Source organism: Ostrea edulis, chromosome 7 (genome assembly GCF_947568905.1).
Source record: "Ostrea edulis chromosome 7, xbOstEdul1.1, whole genome shotgun sequence".
NCBI lineage: Eukaryota > Metazoa > Mollusca > Bivalvia > Ostreida > Ostreidae > Ostrea > Ostrea edulis.
This window is the reverse complement of record NC_079170.1, coordinates 21630488-21645496: the sequence shown is the minus strand read 5'-3', so window position 1 is coordinate 21645496 and position 15009 is coordinate 21630488. Positions and strand designations below refer to the sequence as shown.

The following is a 15009-nucleotide window of genomic DNA, read 5'->3' as shown; positions in this document are numbered from 1 at the left end:
ATGTTTGACAACTTTTGTAAGAGACTACTTTCGACAAATAATTGCTAGATAGTCCTATATATGCTTATGAATTTTATGCATGCTTCTCGCACATAAATAAAAGTATTGGTTTATAATAATCTATGCCTCTAGTTTATGGCATGAGCAATCTACAGAAAACTTATAGGAGTGATGTTAAGACAAATTAACTGTTCAATATTCAGTGTGTGGATCTGAAGTCAATCTTTGGTGTACAAGGCCCACTTACATTTTCATCACCCGGTTTTGATTCTATAGCCCCTGGAACAGGACCAACACTGAACCTGGCCAGCTCCTTCTGACAACTGAACATCAGGGATAGAGAGTGCTGGCTGTTACATCGAAACACCAGGTTACCATTCAACTGAAAGATTGGTACAACATTACTGAGAAAGCCCAACAATCTTATTGTGTCCACTGCCACTAAATTCTATCAAAAATTTCATCACTGCAAGGTATATTTATAAAGTTCTGTAGTTGCATGAATTTCTCTGAATAGTGTTCATAGTTGTGCTACAAATATTTGAAAGTAAAACTTGTCTATAATCCAAACATTGTACAAACTGGAGTGTTGTGTAAACCATATCTTTTCAATTCTCTTATCATAAAAAATTACTCTGCATTCTGAGTTTTGTCTAATCTGAAGATTTCTTTTATAACAAGCATCTCTGTATTAGACAAATTTCACTGTATAACATTTGGAACATGTGCCCCCCTCCCTCCACTTACTTGAATATTGATAGGTGTAGTCAGTTTAACATTATTAACAGGCCATTTCCACTTTCTCACTATTGTACCATCTGTCTCTGCTAAATGCCCCCCTTTTTCTGTTGACAAAAACCTGCAAAGCATATCAAATACCTTGATAATAGTATATAAAATATCAGGCTCACAGGAAGGACTGCAGTGCAGATTTATAATGAGAAGGTCAACACCTAGACATTTGAAGGTCAAAGCACCCCTTCATGTAAAGTCAGACATTCCTATATATCCCAAAATCTTTATTTACAAAAAGCACAAAAAAGTTCATTTTTCGTCCATAATTAACAGTTCAGAATTCGCTGAACCAGATAATATAGATTAAAAGCAAGGTAAATTTCTAAATTCAGGTAGTGATTATATAGAAATCTTTTTGAAGCAAATGGAAATATCAAAGATATTAATTTTTTGTTCAACTAATTTTAAAAAAAACCAACCCGATCCATACCTAATATTTCCATTTGTGGAATAACACACTCCTCGTCCTGCCGGTGTGAAACAAGCGAGCATCCTGTGATCATTTGTATCATCATAGGCAATCAAATAGTAACCGGGGCGACCAAGCTCCGCCCCAGCCGAGCAGTACACTACAGCTGATCTGCCAGAGGGATAACTAAATGACTGTTATGGAATTTATTACATTTATCTGTTGGTTTTTTTTTTATCTCCTGATCAGTCTATCTAAATCAAAATAGAATTTATCTGCTTTGTGTAAAAAGTTGGAAAAAGTTAAAAAAAAAAAAAAAAAATTTTTATATACAGTTCAACTTTGGTACTTCGAACACTGATATCTCAAATACCATGGATATGTTGAAGTGATTTGGAAGTCCCAACCACTTATTCCTTAAGTATTTTACCCCTTATATCTCGAATCCTCGAATATCTTGAAGTTTTTCTCGGTTCAATTGAGTTTGAGATAACATGGTTTGACTGTAGATGTAATAACAGGTTTTCTCACAAAACAATGGATCACAATTAGTTTATCTATCATACCACATTGCTGACTTGATGTTGAGCAGAGAGAGATTTTAAATTCAGGTGATATCCATACTTTGTTATCACTATCATTTACACACATATATTTAATTCTTTTATGAATACTTGTTTGTTTTATGTCCCATTTGAGAATTTTTCACTCATATGGCGATATGTCACCTGCTGCAGTTATAGATGAAGTGCCACAAATTTTGACCAATGAAACTCGAGGCTGTAACAGTGAGGGTTCTTTATTGTACTCATGTCTACCTAACCGCAGTTCTGTGGCTACCTAACTAACTGCAGTTCTGTGTCTGCCTAACTGCAGTTCTGTGGCTAACTAACCGCAGTTCTGTGTCTACCTAACCGCAGTTCTGTGTCTACCTAACTGTAGTTTTGTAGCTACTGAGTTGTAAATATTGAGATGTCAGACCAGAAAGCTGCAGATCCATACATTGAAAAAAGCAAGCGATTTATGAGACAAGATTTTCTGCACTTGCTTTGAGCCCCATCCCTTCAAATTCTTCTGATATCCTTTAAAAAAACATTCTAATAAACTAACTCCAGACATATTTAACTCTGGCCTGATATCCAATATTTATAACTGGGGTGCTACAGAACTTTAGCGATGCCTACCACGAATGACACGGGACATCCATTTTTATGTAATACCTAATAGACCCGTGACTTGGTGAAGAAGCAGTCGCCCCCTATGTTAAACGTACGTCTTAAGTTAGAAGCAGCGCCGGGACAGAGAATCAGACCTGGGGCCCTCAGCCTGCAAAACAAGTGCCCTAACTGCTAAATTACCACAAGAGTAATATAAACTCTCCTTTTACTGATTGGAACAAAGGATACTAAACAACACTGGTCCCATCCTGATGTGTGGCTTGTAGGAGTTTCTTCCCTTGATTGCGTTCTTCATGCAGTGGAGGTATTTTAGGTTTCCCTGTCTTGAAGATGGGATTTATTTGAGGTTTCACTGGGGTTTTGCGGTACTTCAAGAGGACTTCTTTTTTATAATCACCATAGTAACGTACTAGGACCTCTTTATCGTGACCTTTGTCTGAATCCTCCTTTTGATCGGTCTCTCTGTCAGAAAAAAAGCCCAACTCATTAATATACAACAAAAAATTGATCTATTCCTTAATCTTTATAAAATGAAAGAAACTCTTGCCTCAAAAAATCTAGTATCGTATAGCAGGTTTTTTCCGCGGAGCTTAAATTTGGCGATTTGCTGGTTTAAAATATGCTAATAATTTTAGCGAAATAAGTTTTGGCCCACAGGGAAAAAGTTATTTCTCTTGCATATACTGAAGTCGCCATTGGGTGCATATTTGGCGAGTGAATTTTTAGCGGAAAGCTATCTAACTGCTAAAATAAGCCAAATTTAGCACCCTGCGGGATAAAACCGCTATAAGGTATTTAACATATTTTATGTAATTTTACAATTCACCCTGATCTATTTAAGGCCTATGTTTTTATTTCCCCATAGAGCTACAGTTCTGCAGTTTTCTGTTCAGTTTTTTTATATCCAAGAGAGCTACAGTTCTGCAGATTCTGAGGTTTATCCTAATTTTCCTATGAAAAACAACAAAGTGGAACCAACTCATAGGTCAATGTTAAGGTCACAAGGTTATAGATTTTGGTGTCAATGGAAAGTTTTTGCCACAAGAAATACACATACCAAATATCTTAATATGGTGTAAAAGATATGACCGAGGTTAAAGACAGTCAGACAGACGGGAGCATAACAATTTCAGCAACTACATACATTTTCTTCATGAAATCTCGCAGGATTTGAATGCAGTTTTCATAAACTTTCTGTGGCTCGACTTCCGGTTTTCCTTTCTCTATTATCCAGCCTGAAAAAAAATCAGTATACTAAGCCAATCCCAATTTAATTATCTCAAATTAATTGCCACAAAACCACATTCTGCACAGGATGTTAACATATTGTTTTAGCATTTGACTGCGATATTTTTTTTCAATCAGCATTACAATAAAACATGCTTATATCGAAATGCTGGGAATAAACAATTTGTTTTATCTAATTATAAAGTTCATAATATGTTTTTAAAACTATACACTGACACCTTGGTATATTGCCATCCCCACATATCGCCATCAACATATGTAGAATGGATTTCCATATCGCTAAAAATAATCACTAATCTAAAAACCTGTTATAACAACAAACTCGCCTATTGCCATCTGCCATCCATTTTAGGAGCAAAACTTCAAATTAATTTTACACACATGCATCCCCCCATAATATGTCAACACTCTTAAGATCCGAAGCCATAATTAAACATGACAGTTATCTACACGTGTACAGTGGGACGTAGAATCATTACAAACTGAAATTCAGCACACGCCATCGAAATTAACAGACAAGTATAAGTAATTGTGATAATAGCTTGAATGAAATTCATCTCAAAAATTAAAATTTGTCTCAGAAATAGTCCATAAGAATGGCCATGCCTAAACAACAGATGAAAATAAAACATCATTGTTCATGAACATAGAGCTTCTGTAAGCGGTTATCATGTTCACCATGTATCCTTTGTGTGTATAGATGTGTGTGACATCATATTTTTGTGTTGGAGAAGAAAGAATTAAATGCATTACAGGTGTTTGTTAGGTAATTCCGTCATTGTAAATCATTGTAATGTTTACCATAACAAAAAAGGAATGCTTCTAAATGTACTTCTGCATTTTACAAAAGCACTAACGCAGAACACTCACCAATCTGACAAAATTTTAAGAACTAGAGCAAATCAATTCAAAAACCTAATGCCATGCCTGTATGTATTAATACCTGTGTTTTGGATGAAGAACTAAAATGGTAAAACTCTTTATAATGCCACCCATGATACAGTGTACAATACTGCAGTAGGCTGGGACAAAAGCTGGTGATATACTGAAGTGACAGTGTAAGAGAATGAAAATGTTGCTGTAAGCATGACTTCATTAAAATCATGTTCACTGTAACTGTGTTTTACTGTAAGTGTGAATTCATTATAAGTGTGTTCACTGTAACTGTGTTTTACTATAAGTGTGACTTCATTAAAATCATGTTCACTGTAACTGTGTTTTACTGTAAGTGTGAATTCATTATAAGTGTGTTTACTGTAACTGTGTTTTACTGTAAATGTGAATTCTTTATAAGTGTGTTCACTGTAACTGTGTTTTACTGTAAGCATGAATTCATTATAAGTGTGTTCACTGTAACTGTGTTTTACTGTAAGCATGAATTCATTATAAGCATGTTTTACTGTAGGCATGAATTCTTTATAAGTGTGTTCACTGTAACTGTGTTTTACTGTAAGCATGAATTCATTATAATCATATTCACTGTAACTGTGTTTTAATGTAAGCATGAATTCATTATAATCATATTCACTGTAACTGTGTTTTACTGTAAGCATGAATTCATTATAATCATGTTCACTGTAACTGTGTTTTACTGTAAGCATGAATTCCTTATAACTGTGTTTTACTGTACCAGTAATAGCCAGTACATTTTTGTTTTCACAAGATATAAATGGATTACCTTTATCTTGACACAGCTTTGATGATATTGCAAAATTGATGACAACTTGTTGTCCAAAGGAAGGGTTGGTCATTGCAGTGGCTGTAGTCAAACAGAGAAATAAATACAATGATGCACACAGGGTTCAGCTCATTAACAAATACATCATCCAAAATACATATCAAAAGCTTCCCCTCCTTTACAATAAGACAAAGTTGTATAGCATGCCATTAAAAGGATTAGTAAATAAAGTGTTAATCAAATATGTTCTCTTCTAAAAAGATGAAAATTTAAAGAAGAAAAAAAGAATTCTGTGCATTCTATTAAAAACGAATACCTTTATTTTACAATACTGTATAAATATGTATAATTACAATTAACATTACATCCTCTTAATTTTGAGGAATTTATAGGATATCCTGCAAGACACCCAGTTATAACATCACCCCCCCCCCCCCCAAATAGGAGAAATAAGAAATTTTAATCTGTATATTCAAACAAACTCAAAATAAAGCTGTTACTCTACTAATTCATCCTTTGACTCTAGTGTGTGATAGAAGAAAAAAGATTTGAACACAGGTTTGTTGTCAGTTTCTGTTAGATGGGTATAAGGATGTTATTGAGACTTTTTTCCTAAACAAATGCCAAGTTTAGTGAACAATAAAGAGGGATATTCTAAACTTTAATTGAAAATGTATGCATAAAGTGTTTATATAGTCCTCAAGAAACCTGAACTGATGCCTTCTGGGAAATACGACAATGGGTATGAATAAACTGTAATGACAAGTACATACATGTAGAATGGTAAGACTAAAGAAAAAAAATCAATGTATGCACCCAGGGGTGCATGAGCCGAGTTGCATGGGATACATTGTAAAGTCAGGAATGATGTGGCATATTTATAATTGTGAAGAACTAATTTCAGTTTTAAACATTTCGAGTTACTGTCCAGAAACCATATTTGTCTGAAGTTTTCAATCTATTTTCGGTCACTGTAACCTTGACCTTTGTTCTCCAAAATCAATAGGGGCCTTGCTTTGCTGGTATCCAACAATATATCCAAGTTTCACTTGATTCAAATAATTTTTTTTCGAATTATCCTCTGGAAACCAATTTTTTTTTTTAATTTTAAATCTATTTCGGTCACTGTGACCTTGACCTTTGACCTATTTTCTCCAAAATCAATAGGGGTCTTTCTTACCTGGTACATAACAATATCTTTAAGTATCATTTGATTCGGATTTAAACTTTCTGAGTTATCATCCGGAAACCAAATATTTCTGAAATTTTCATTCTATATTCGGTCACTGTGACCTTGACCTTTGACCTTTTTTCCTCCAAAATCAATAGGGGTCTTCCTTACCTAGTACCCAACAATATATCAAAGTTTCATTTGATTCGAATTTAAACTTTCTGAGTTATCATCCAGAAACCAAATTTTCCTGAAATTTTCATTCTATATTTGGACACTGTGACCTTGACCTTTGACCTATTTTCTCCAAAATCAATAGGGGTCTTTCTTACCTCGTACCCAACAATATATCAAAGTTTCATTTGATTAGATTGTAAACTTTTCGAGTTATCATCCGGAAACCAATTGTTGACGCCCAACCGCCCGCCCGCCAACCCGTATCACCAAACCAATAGCCCGAGTTCAACTTCATTGCAACTCGGCTAAAAATTGAGGGACAAGAAATGTAACCCTTGATCCCCTTCACTTGAGTCTTGACCCGAAAATAAACATCAAGTCATGACAAATTTGTCTGTGGAGATATAATGTTAGGCTTTCTCTAGGTACTGAGTTCTAAGACCAGCATGAATATCATAGAAATCTTGACCTTGAACTATTAACCAAATAACTTTTATGAAGGTCAGATAAACATCATCCTCTAGTCTAAATGATTGAACATTTGAAACCAGCAGGACAGAAATCCTGAGACCTTGAACCTTTAATTGTCAACCTCCCTAGAAAGTTTAATTTATAATCTCTTCATGAACATTGTCTATAGAAACAATTGGTTGATCAGTTAGTGGCCTTGGGAATAGTGACACTAAAAATGGGGCTCCTTCTTTCTTTTAAAGACATTCTACAAAATTTGGCTTAGTCATATTCAAATGATATAGAGATGCTTAGGTCATCAGATTGTAATATGTAACAAATGAAACCTATTGTTACATATCTTATTCATAAGGACCTGTGAGGGCTGTTTGTTAATTCTTAAAGCTAGCATGCAATCTTCTGGCCAAAAAATCCAGAATATACATTATAGTCAACAAATCAAACACTAGCCTACAGGAAAGATCAGCAGTTCAATGCACACAATGATCTTCAATTCAACAATTAAACTGCATGTACTCCTTTTGGAAACAGTGTATATAAATTTCAGTTATGGTCAAGTGCTATTGTATGCAAGCAATGCAAACTGAACAGGCTTAACTTTCCTCTGAATAGATTGTAGAAATTCTTCACTGTTGAAACTTCAAAGAGGCAAAGATTATTTAAGACAATTTAAAATCATATCTACAAGAGTAATTTAATTCTTTTTAAAAAAAAAAAAATTCAGCAGAGAATTTAATGAGTTGTGAAAGAAATACAAGTTGACACTATATGATTGGTATATTTACGCCAAATGAAATAATATGTGTGGTTCTGGTTACACTCCTATGAAAAATAGGGTTGGTAGGTAGGGATTTTATCTTTGATTTTCTTAACTTATTTTTTTAATGTTAGATTTTAGATGGATCGAAACACAATTTTCTTTTAATTTCACTTCTTTGTATGTACCATTCATATACGGTGTGGTACATATACCTATCAAAATTGGTAGGGATCATCATAGTTTTGACAATTCTTATATATATTTCAAATAAAAAAGATAAATAGAGAAGAAAAAAAATCAGTGCATTTGCCAAAATCATGTTTTTGAACATGAAAGTAGGAAATGATATTTCAACCAGAGTACTGTTTTCAAGCCCTTCCAAGTTTTTAAATCTATCCAACTTTTTGAAAAATAAGGAGGGTGATCGCTCAGTATATTCAAACAACCTGAAATTTGCACTATTGTTTATGTAAGTACTTTAGTTCTAAGACAATTTCTGTCTAATGTTAGATGCTCTGTAGTAAGTGTTTACAGCTTAGCATTTTAGTGGTATCCATATATTGGCTATGAATAACTTACAGTCAAGCTTCACCTGAAGGATTGTATAATTGATTGTATGCTGTTTAATGTCCCGCTCAAGAATATTTCACTCATATGGAGACGTCACCACTGCCGGTGAAGGGTTGCAAATTTAGGCCTATGCTTGGCACTTATGGCAATTGAGCAGGGAGGGATCTTTATCGTGCCACACCTGCTGTGACACAGGACCTCGGTTTTTGTGGTCTCATCCGAAGGATTGCCCCAGTTAGTCGCCTCTTACAACAAGCAAGGGGTAATGAGGACCTATTCTAACCCGGATCCCCACGGGAATCACCTGAAGGAAAACGGGTCAAAAACCTCTATGTATACTGGTATATATTATGTACCCCTTCTCATAAAAGGAAATCTTGAAAAAAGTGTGCATTATATTTGGCAAAAATACGGTACCGTAATTGATTTTGGAAATAGTAAAAAAAAGTTTAGGGTTGGGGGTAAAAACTTGCAACGGTCGGGTAACTGGAATCACACATATGTTTTTATTTGGCCTAAAATAAATAAATAAATAAATATAAATATATATATATATATATATATATATATATATATATATATATATATATATATATATAAATACTGCATTGTTATTATCTGTGTAAAATATTGCTGTAAGGAAGCTATTAATCAAACAGACATTTATTAAGGGGAAAATTTCAATCTTCAAGGGTAGGAAAAAGTGGGGAGGGCAACAGAAACGGACAAACCAGTGTTCAGACAACTCACATCTAGGATCAGAAGGGGTTTCCCCAAAGTTGGAAATCAAGTCATCGTGTGTCTGTTTCCGCACGCCCGGTGAGCGAACTCCTGCAACTGTTATACAGTGGTGAGAAATAAAAAGCAAAGGACAAGCATGCCAAGTTTGAGATCAATCTGTTGAGATATTTTTTAATAATTGCAAATTTTCATATTTTGAACAGAAGCTAATCATATAAGCTAGAAATGCATTTATGCTGCAGAGAAATGAATTTAGGGGGGAAATTATGCAGGTAAACATGGAATTTTCTGATTACTTGGCATTCTCGTCCTTAGACTAGTATACTGATGAGCTAGTACTATAATTATAGCATCTTTGTAGTCTAGTACTATTTGCATGCAATCTATATAGAGTGTATAGATTATGATATATATAATATATATTTAACATATCAATTAATATGCTAACTACTTATATAATATATTGCTTTTACAATATCACTGTGTAATATAATCATGTTATTTTACCATAACCAAATACGAACAGAATATATAAACGCAATGACACCGTACAAATATCAGATCTGCACATTTAACTTGACAGAACAAAACACCAGCAGTATAATACATTCAACACTATCGGTTAGCAATGTCTCAATATCTTGGAAACTTAAAAGCCTAACTAAATTTCAAAGACCTATTGATTTCGTGCATGCCTTGTTCTTCAACTGAAACTTTAAATTAAATATTTGTACAATGGCAATCCAGAGGACTTAAATAATTGAAAATAAATTCCCCTTGTCCTTTCAAAGTATGCATTAATCCGAAAATGGTATGTATCTATAGCGTTGGTCTAGATCTAGAGTATGCAATTACTGAGGAGCAAATTCAATGTTCATTTTTACAAACAGCATTTCAGTTTGATATTCGACACACATATCATTTGTGATAGCCATTTGGTTACAACCATTGCTTGGTAACAACATATGAAAAATTCAATATTGATTTGTATTTTAAAAAATATTGTCAATTAACAATATCAATTAGCAGAAACATTATCAAGAGGAGAAAAAATATTCTGAATTTTTTTTTAATGAGGAGTGCTTCTCATTACCATAAAGAATTATCATAAAATTCTTAATATCAACTAGTACCCTGGTACAGTAATATATCTACTCATTACATATGTTAATTAATGCAATTATCCATTGCTAGAATACTTTTTTCAACACCAAAATCAAGTTACACTACTGAACCTAGAACATTTTTACTTTCAGGTAAATCATGCAAATATACAGCGCATGTACCAGCAATTTTAAGTATATATAACTAAAATTTAATCATTTAATGTGTTTGTTATTGCCTGTCTTTTAATAAGTTAGGTCAATAATATTGACTGCATATCAAAATATTTCTTTAATGACGAGGAAATCAATACCCGCCCTCAGTATATTTGGCACCCAAGTAAATGTTTGTTTAGCAATACTTCGGAAATTAGTTTCAACTATCAGATTATCAATTGTATGTAAGGTGTAGTCGATGAAACGTGAAATAGAGATTTCATGATTGAAGTTTATCAGAAAATTGCTGGATTTGCCAACAAGTACTTTGCACCAATCAAAATTTGCTGATAAGGTTGGGTCCCTAAGGAACATTTCTTTGTTTTAATCACTAAAACCCTGACTGCAGGTCAAGGATCTTTCTAAAAAAAAACCTCGTTCATAAAGGGCATAAAACCTTTACCAGAGACTCTCAGTCCTGATTTGTGCTTTTTAAAACAATCAATCGTGGATCAGCTACACTTAATTAGAATAAAGCTAACAGTGCCAACACTTCTTCTAGCACATTGCCTCATTTTAATTTTATTCTTGAAATTTAAAATCTTATTTTGAAGTAATTAACATACACAAGCACTGTGCTTTTCACAATGTTTAACTAATTCAATCTTCAATTCATGCAGAATATCATCAACAAGATAATACAGTCAGTCTAGATGTTCTGTAAAGCTGTATATATATATTTATCTAATCGTACGTTTTTGGAATAGAGAACCCTTAACTGAAATTTCTAAGTATTAAGACCCTACTATAGCCATTTTTATTGATTAACCTCTTTGTTCATGTTAATAGAGACCACTAGTTAGCTCATGTATAAGCTGGTAAGCTTACATTTGATCTGAATTAGAACAATAGAGGGCTCATGCTTTTGTGATGGAGACTCGATTTTCACGTAAAGTTTCATTACATAAGTTCAAATAATGTATAGCTATTATATATTATCAACTGGACACTATTCTTGCCCATGAGAGTTCTTGAACTTGAAATATTTCTTTATCTAAAATACAATATAGCGGTCATCGTTGATTGATTAGCTGTAGACTTTTCACGTGATTCTTAAATTTTGCTTAAATTCAAATACATGTGTGATACCATCCTAAAAGCATTATGAGTGTGACCATGGCATTTTTACTAAAAAAAAAGTCCTTTTCTGATAAAAAAAAAAATCTTCATGAAATTCAATTGCTAAACTTCATGAAGTATTTGAAACAATATCCGGAAATTATTTCTTACTACATACAACCCCATGAGCTCTAAAATGACTGATTTAAGTCCTTTATAAGTCATGGAGACTCTGCATGTGAAATAACTACCGGGTAAATCTATAATAATTGAAATATAATCTTAAGAAACAAGGTGACATACTTAGATTGATTGAATATTATACATCTATTTACTGGCTATTCGGACAATAGCAAGTTTATTGTCCCCCAAGACAGCAACTATTTCCCGAGGCACAGCCGAGGGAAATAGTTGTTGTCGAGGAGGACAATAAACTTGCTATTGTCCGAATAGTCAGTAAATATAGACCTGTTTTATTATACCAAAGAAGACTTTACTTGTGTCAAACATACCAAAGTAAAATAAAGTAACATCCAGCATAAGATGGAATCGACTGAGGTGATCCGAGTGGTAAACTAATTACAGTTATCAGATTTTGACGACATAGAAAAGAAAACACGGGAAAATATAGCATCCGGTATATAGTTGTGAGACTATTTCCCTAAGGCAGATAGTTCAAGAAACTATTTCATGGTTAGCGTTATCCAGAAGAAATAGCAAATTTATTCACCTAACATTTATATAACAAAAACATTCTGAGGTATAATGTTTAAAGTCCCTCTCGAGAATCTTTCACTCATATGGAGATGTCACCACTGCCGGTGAAGGGCTGCAAAATTTCGGCCTATGCTCGTCGCTAATGGCCTTTGAGCAGGGAGGGATCTTTATCGTGCCACACCTGCTGTGACATGGGACTTCAGTTTTTACGGTCTCATCCGAAGGACCGCCCCATTTAGTCGCCTTCTACGACAAGAAAGGGGTACTGAGGACCTATTCTACCGGTAACCCAGATCCTCAAGGGCTTGGAAGACTGATGGACTGTTAGTCCTAAACTTAAATTTTCACTAAAGTGTTCAGGATCAATACACTGAATTTGGACCTAACTAGCAGTATACAACAATCTTAATTATTAAATTTTTGCCCCCATTCTTTTCTATGATTCACTGATTCTGAATGCTTCTGAAGTAATTAGACATTGGAATACACAGAGTGCTTGACCGCGTGCAAGTTTTTATCAACTGGAGGCAATTTGGTTTCTTAAAATTGGGACGAGTTTCTTATTAGGTCCAATTTTCTAAATATTTTTCTGTTGTTTGTTGTACCTATTCATTGGCCAGTCTCTGTAAGGAAACAATTACTGATTGCAGAGCATTTCCTGTCACACACAGTTCAAATACAGAAAGATTCAGTCTCCCTCAGTAGCCAGACACACTTTGCAAATGCCTGTCACAGCATACTGTGCATAAACTGCTTATATAGAACTCCTATGTAAGAAATCTAGGAACTTTTCTGTTCAACATTTGATTTTCTCAAACTAATTAATGCCTCCTAAATTCATCACTATCAAGACATTGGTTAAAATAATTTTCAAAGTAAATAATTTAGTCTTTAAACAAGATTTTTTTTCTAAAATCAAAAAGCAATATCATTTAAGCATAATCTGTGTCTAAAAAATAAACTTTTGTTATCTTGAGCCAATTTTTTTTCAAACATAATGAAACCAATACTTGAAAATGGAAAAATACCAAACTGATTTAAAAGTTTTTTGCCTATGCTGTAAATTCAGTCAAAGGTGAAATATATAATACATTCTAAAAGCCATAATTCATTTGATTTACATAAATCTGAATATATATAAAACAGAGTAGCTTTGAAGCTGTGATCTTAAATTGCAAGTAAGAAAAGTGTTCCAGTGGAGTATAAGGTGAAAGTGATAAATATGTGTTAAAGTTCGCTAGCTGTGTCTTACATACATAAAGAGTTAACTGTACTGATAAAAAAATTTGAAGTATAAATTGTAAAACTTGTTTACAAAAGCATGCAGTCACCAAACTTTGTGTCTACCTGTCATTGCACCTGAAATTAGTCATGAGAGAGTGTTTAAGTGGCAATGCTTGGGATTCATAAATCAATTTCTTGTCAATCGAGGGGGATTACATGGACATTGTATGATGGTAGTTCCCCATTGACAAGCATTTGCAGACTAATCCCTGTCAAGAAAACATCCCTTATCAGCTTTCCCTGGTCTCCAAATTGCACAATCACAGAGTAATCAGGAATATAGTAATTAATCTTTGATGTTGATATCGATAACGAATTCGAACATTTAATTTAGAAACATAATTTTGCTACTCTTTGTATAAAAAATGAATTACATTTCTTTACATATATTATATCTTTTTGACAGTAAGTTTTACAATCATTATATTATTAATGATAAGTGATATTATATTAAGTACAAATCACCAGGTAGTTTAAAAATAGTAAAGCATGCTAACTAACAAGTATTTTTAATAAATTTCAATATTAATTGATTATTTATAAATTGATTATATTGTCATCAAATGTTTATTATGATTACATACATTTATATATGTACATCAATTATCAAATAACAAATCATTATTTGAATAAATTAAAGCAATTGAATACTTTTAAAAAAAATTATTATGTGGCTCTAATATATTATACCAAATAGCAGTGATGGACAGTAGAATAGTTTACATCAACGATTTCGTCAATCTTGTAGCTTATCAACTTACTTGAACCTCTGTGCTCCCGTAATCCCTTGGGGGCCAATCCCTTGACATCCAACCTCCCCCTGGAAATCGACACTGTGGACATTCTGCTCTCTGAGCGTCTATTTGCAGGCTTATCTGGACGAAATTCATCCTCAATAATATCAGGTATAGGCATCTTATGCTGTCGTTTAGCTTTGCTCTTGGAGTCCAGTTTTTCTGACGACTTTCCCATTTTAATTTCATTGTCACTATCATCGTCACTATGAGCTTCTCGTATAGAATTATAATACTGGTCACGGATTTCCGTTGTCTGCCATTCTCGTGGCACAATGATAACGTCATTGGTTAATTCTTTCCAACTACTCATAAGCTGGTATTCTAAACTCTTAGGCACATGACTAGCTATTCCTTCATAAAAATACAGGTACTTAGACAACTGCTGCAGTATAGAAGCCGCCGAAGCCTTCGTATCTTCAAATAAAAATCTTTGGGAGTCTTCGTCGTTTGACAATGCACTATCAAGCCGGTTCTTGATATGTGTCACTGCTTGATTGATATTTGGCAATAAACTTTTACTTCCGAGCCCATCTCCAAAAGGATCCTTCTCCGCAGCTCGCTGACTCTCCCGCTCCTTCTGAGCATAAAGAGCTGCAACTTTGGGGTGTAGATGTGCAAATTTGAGTCCCTCTGGT

The 15009-nt window shown here is 33.8% G+C and overlaps 1 protein-coding gene across 15 annotated transcripts in view; it reads right to left on the bottom strand.

Annotated features, from left to right (window-relative positions):
- The window catches only part of LOC125656907 (uncharacterized), a 49532-nt gene that overhangs the window by 14816 nt on the left and 19707 nt on the right, over positions 1-15009 (bottom strand). For 14 of the 15 annotated variants that reach the window (XM_048887531.2, XM_056143662.1, XM_056143654.1 and 11 more), the window contains 8 exons: positions 14339-15009; positions 9208-9294; positions 5309-5389; positions 3527-3617; positions 2611-2844; positions 1226-1390; positions 748-859; positions 248-382 (listed from right to left, as the gene is read on the bottom strand). The exon at positions 14339-15009 is cut by the window's right edge and continues 129 nt beyond it. In XM_048887531.2, the coding sequence (XP_048743488.2) occupies positions 248-382; positions 748-859; positions 1226-1390; positions 2611-2844; positions 3527-3617; positions 5309-5389; positions 9208-9294; positions 14339-15009 (1576 nt within the window). The remainder of the gene's footprint in view (positions 1-247; positions 383-747; positions 860-1225; positions 1391-2610; positions 2845-3526; positions 3618-5308; positions 5390-9207; positions 9295-14338) is intronic. The other variant, XM_056143667.1, reaches the window with a different exon arrangement.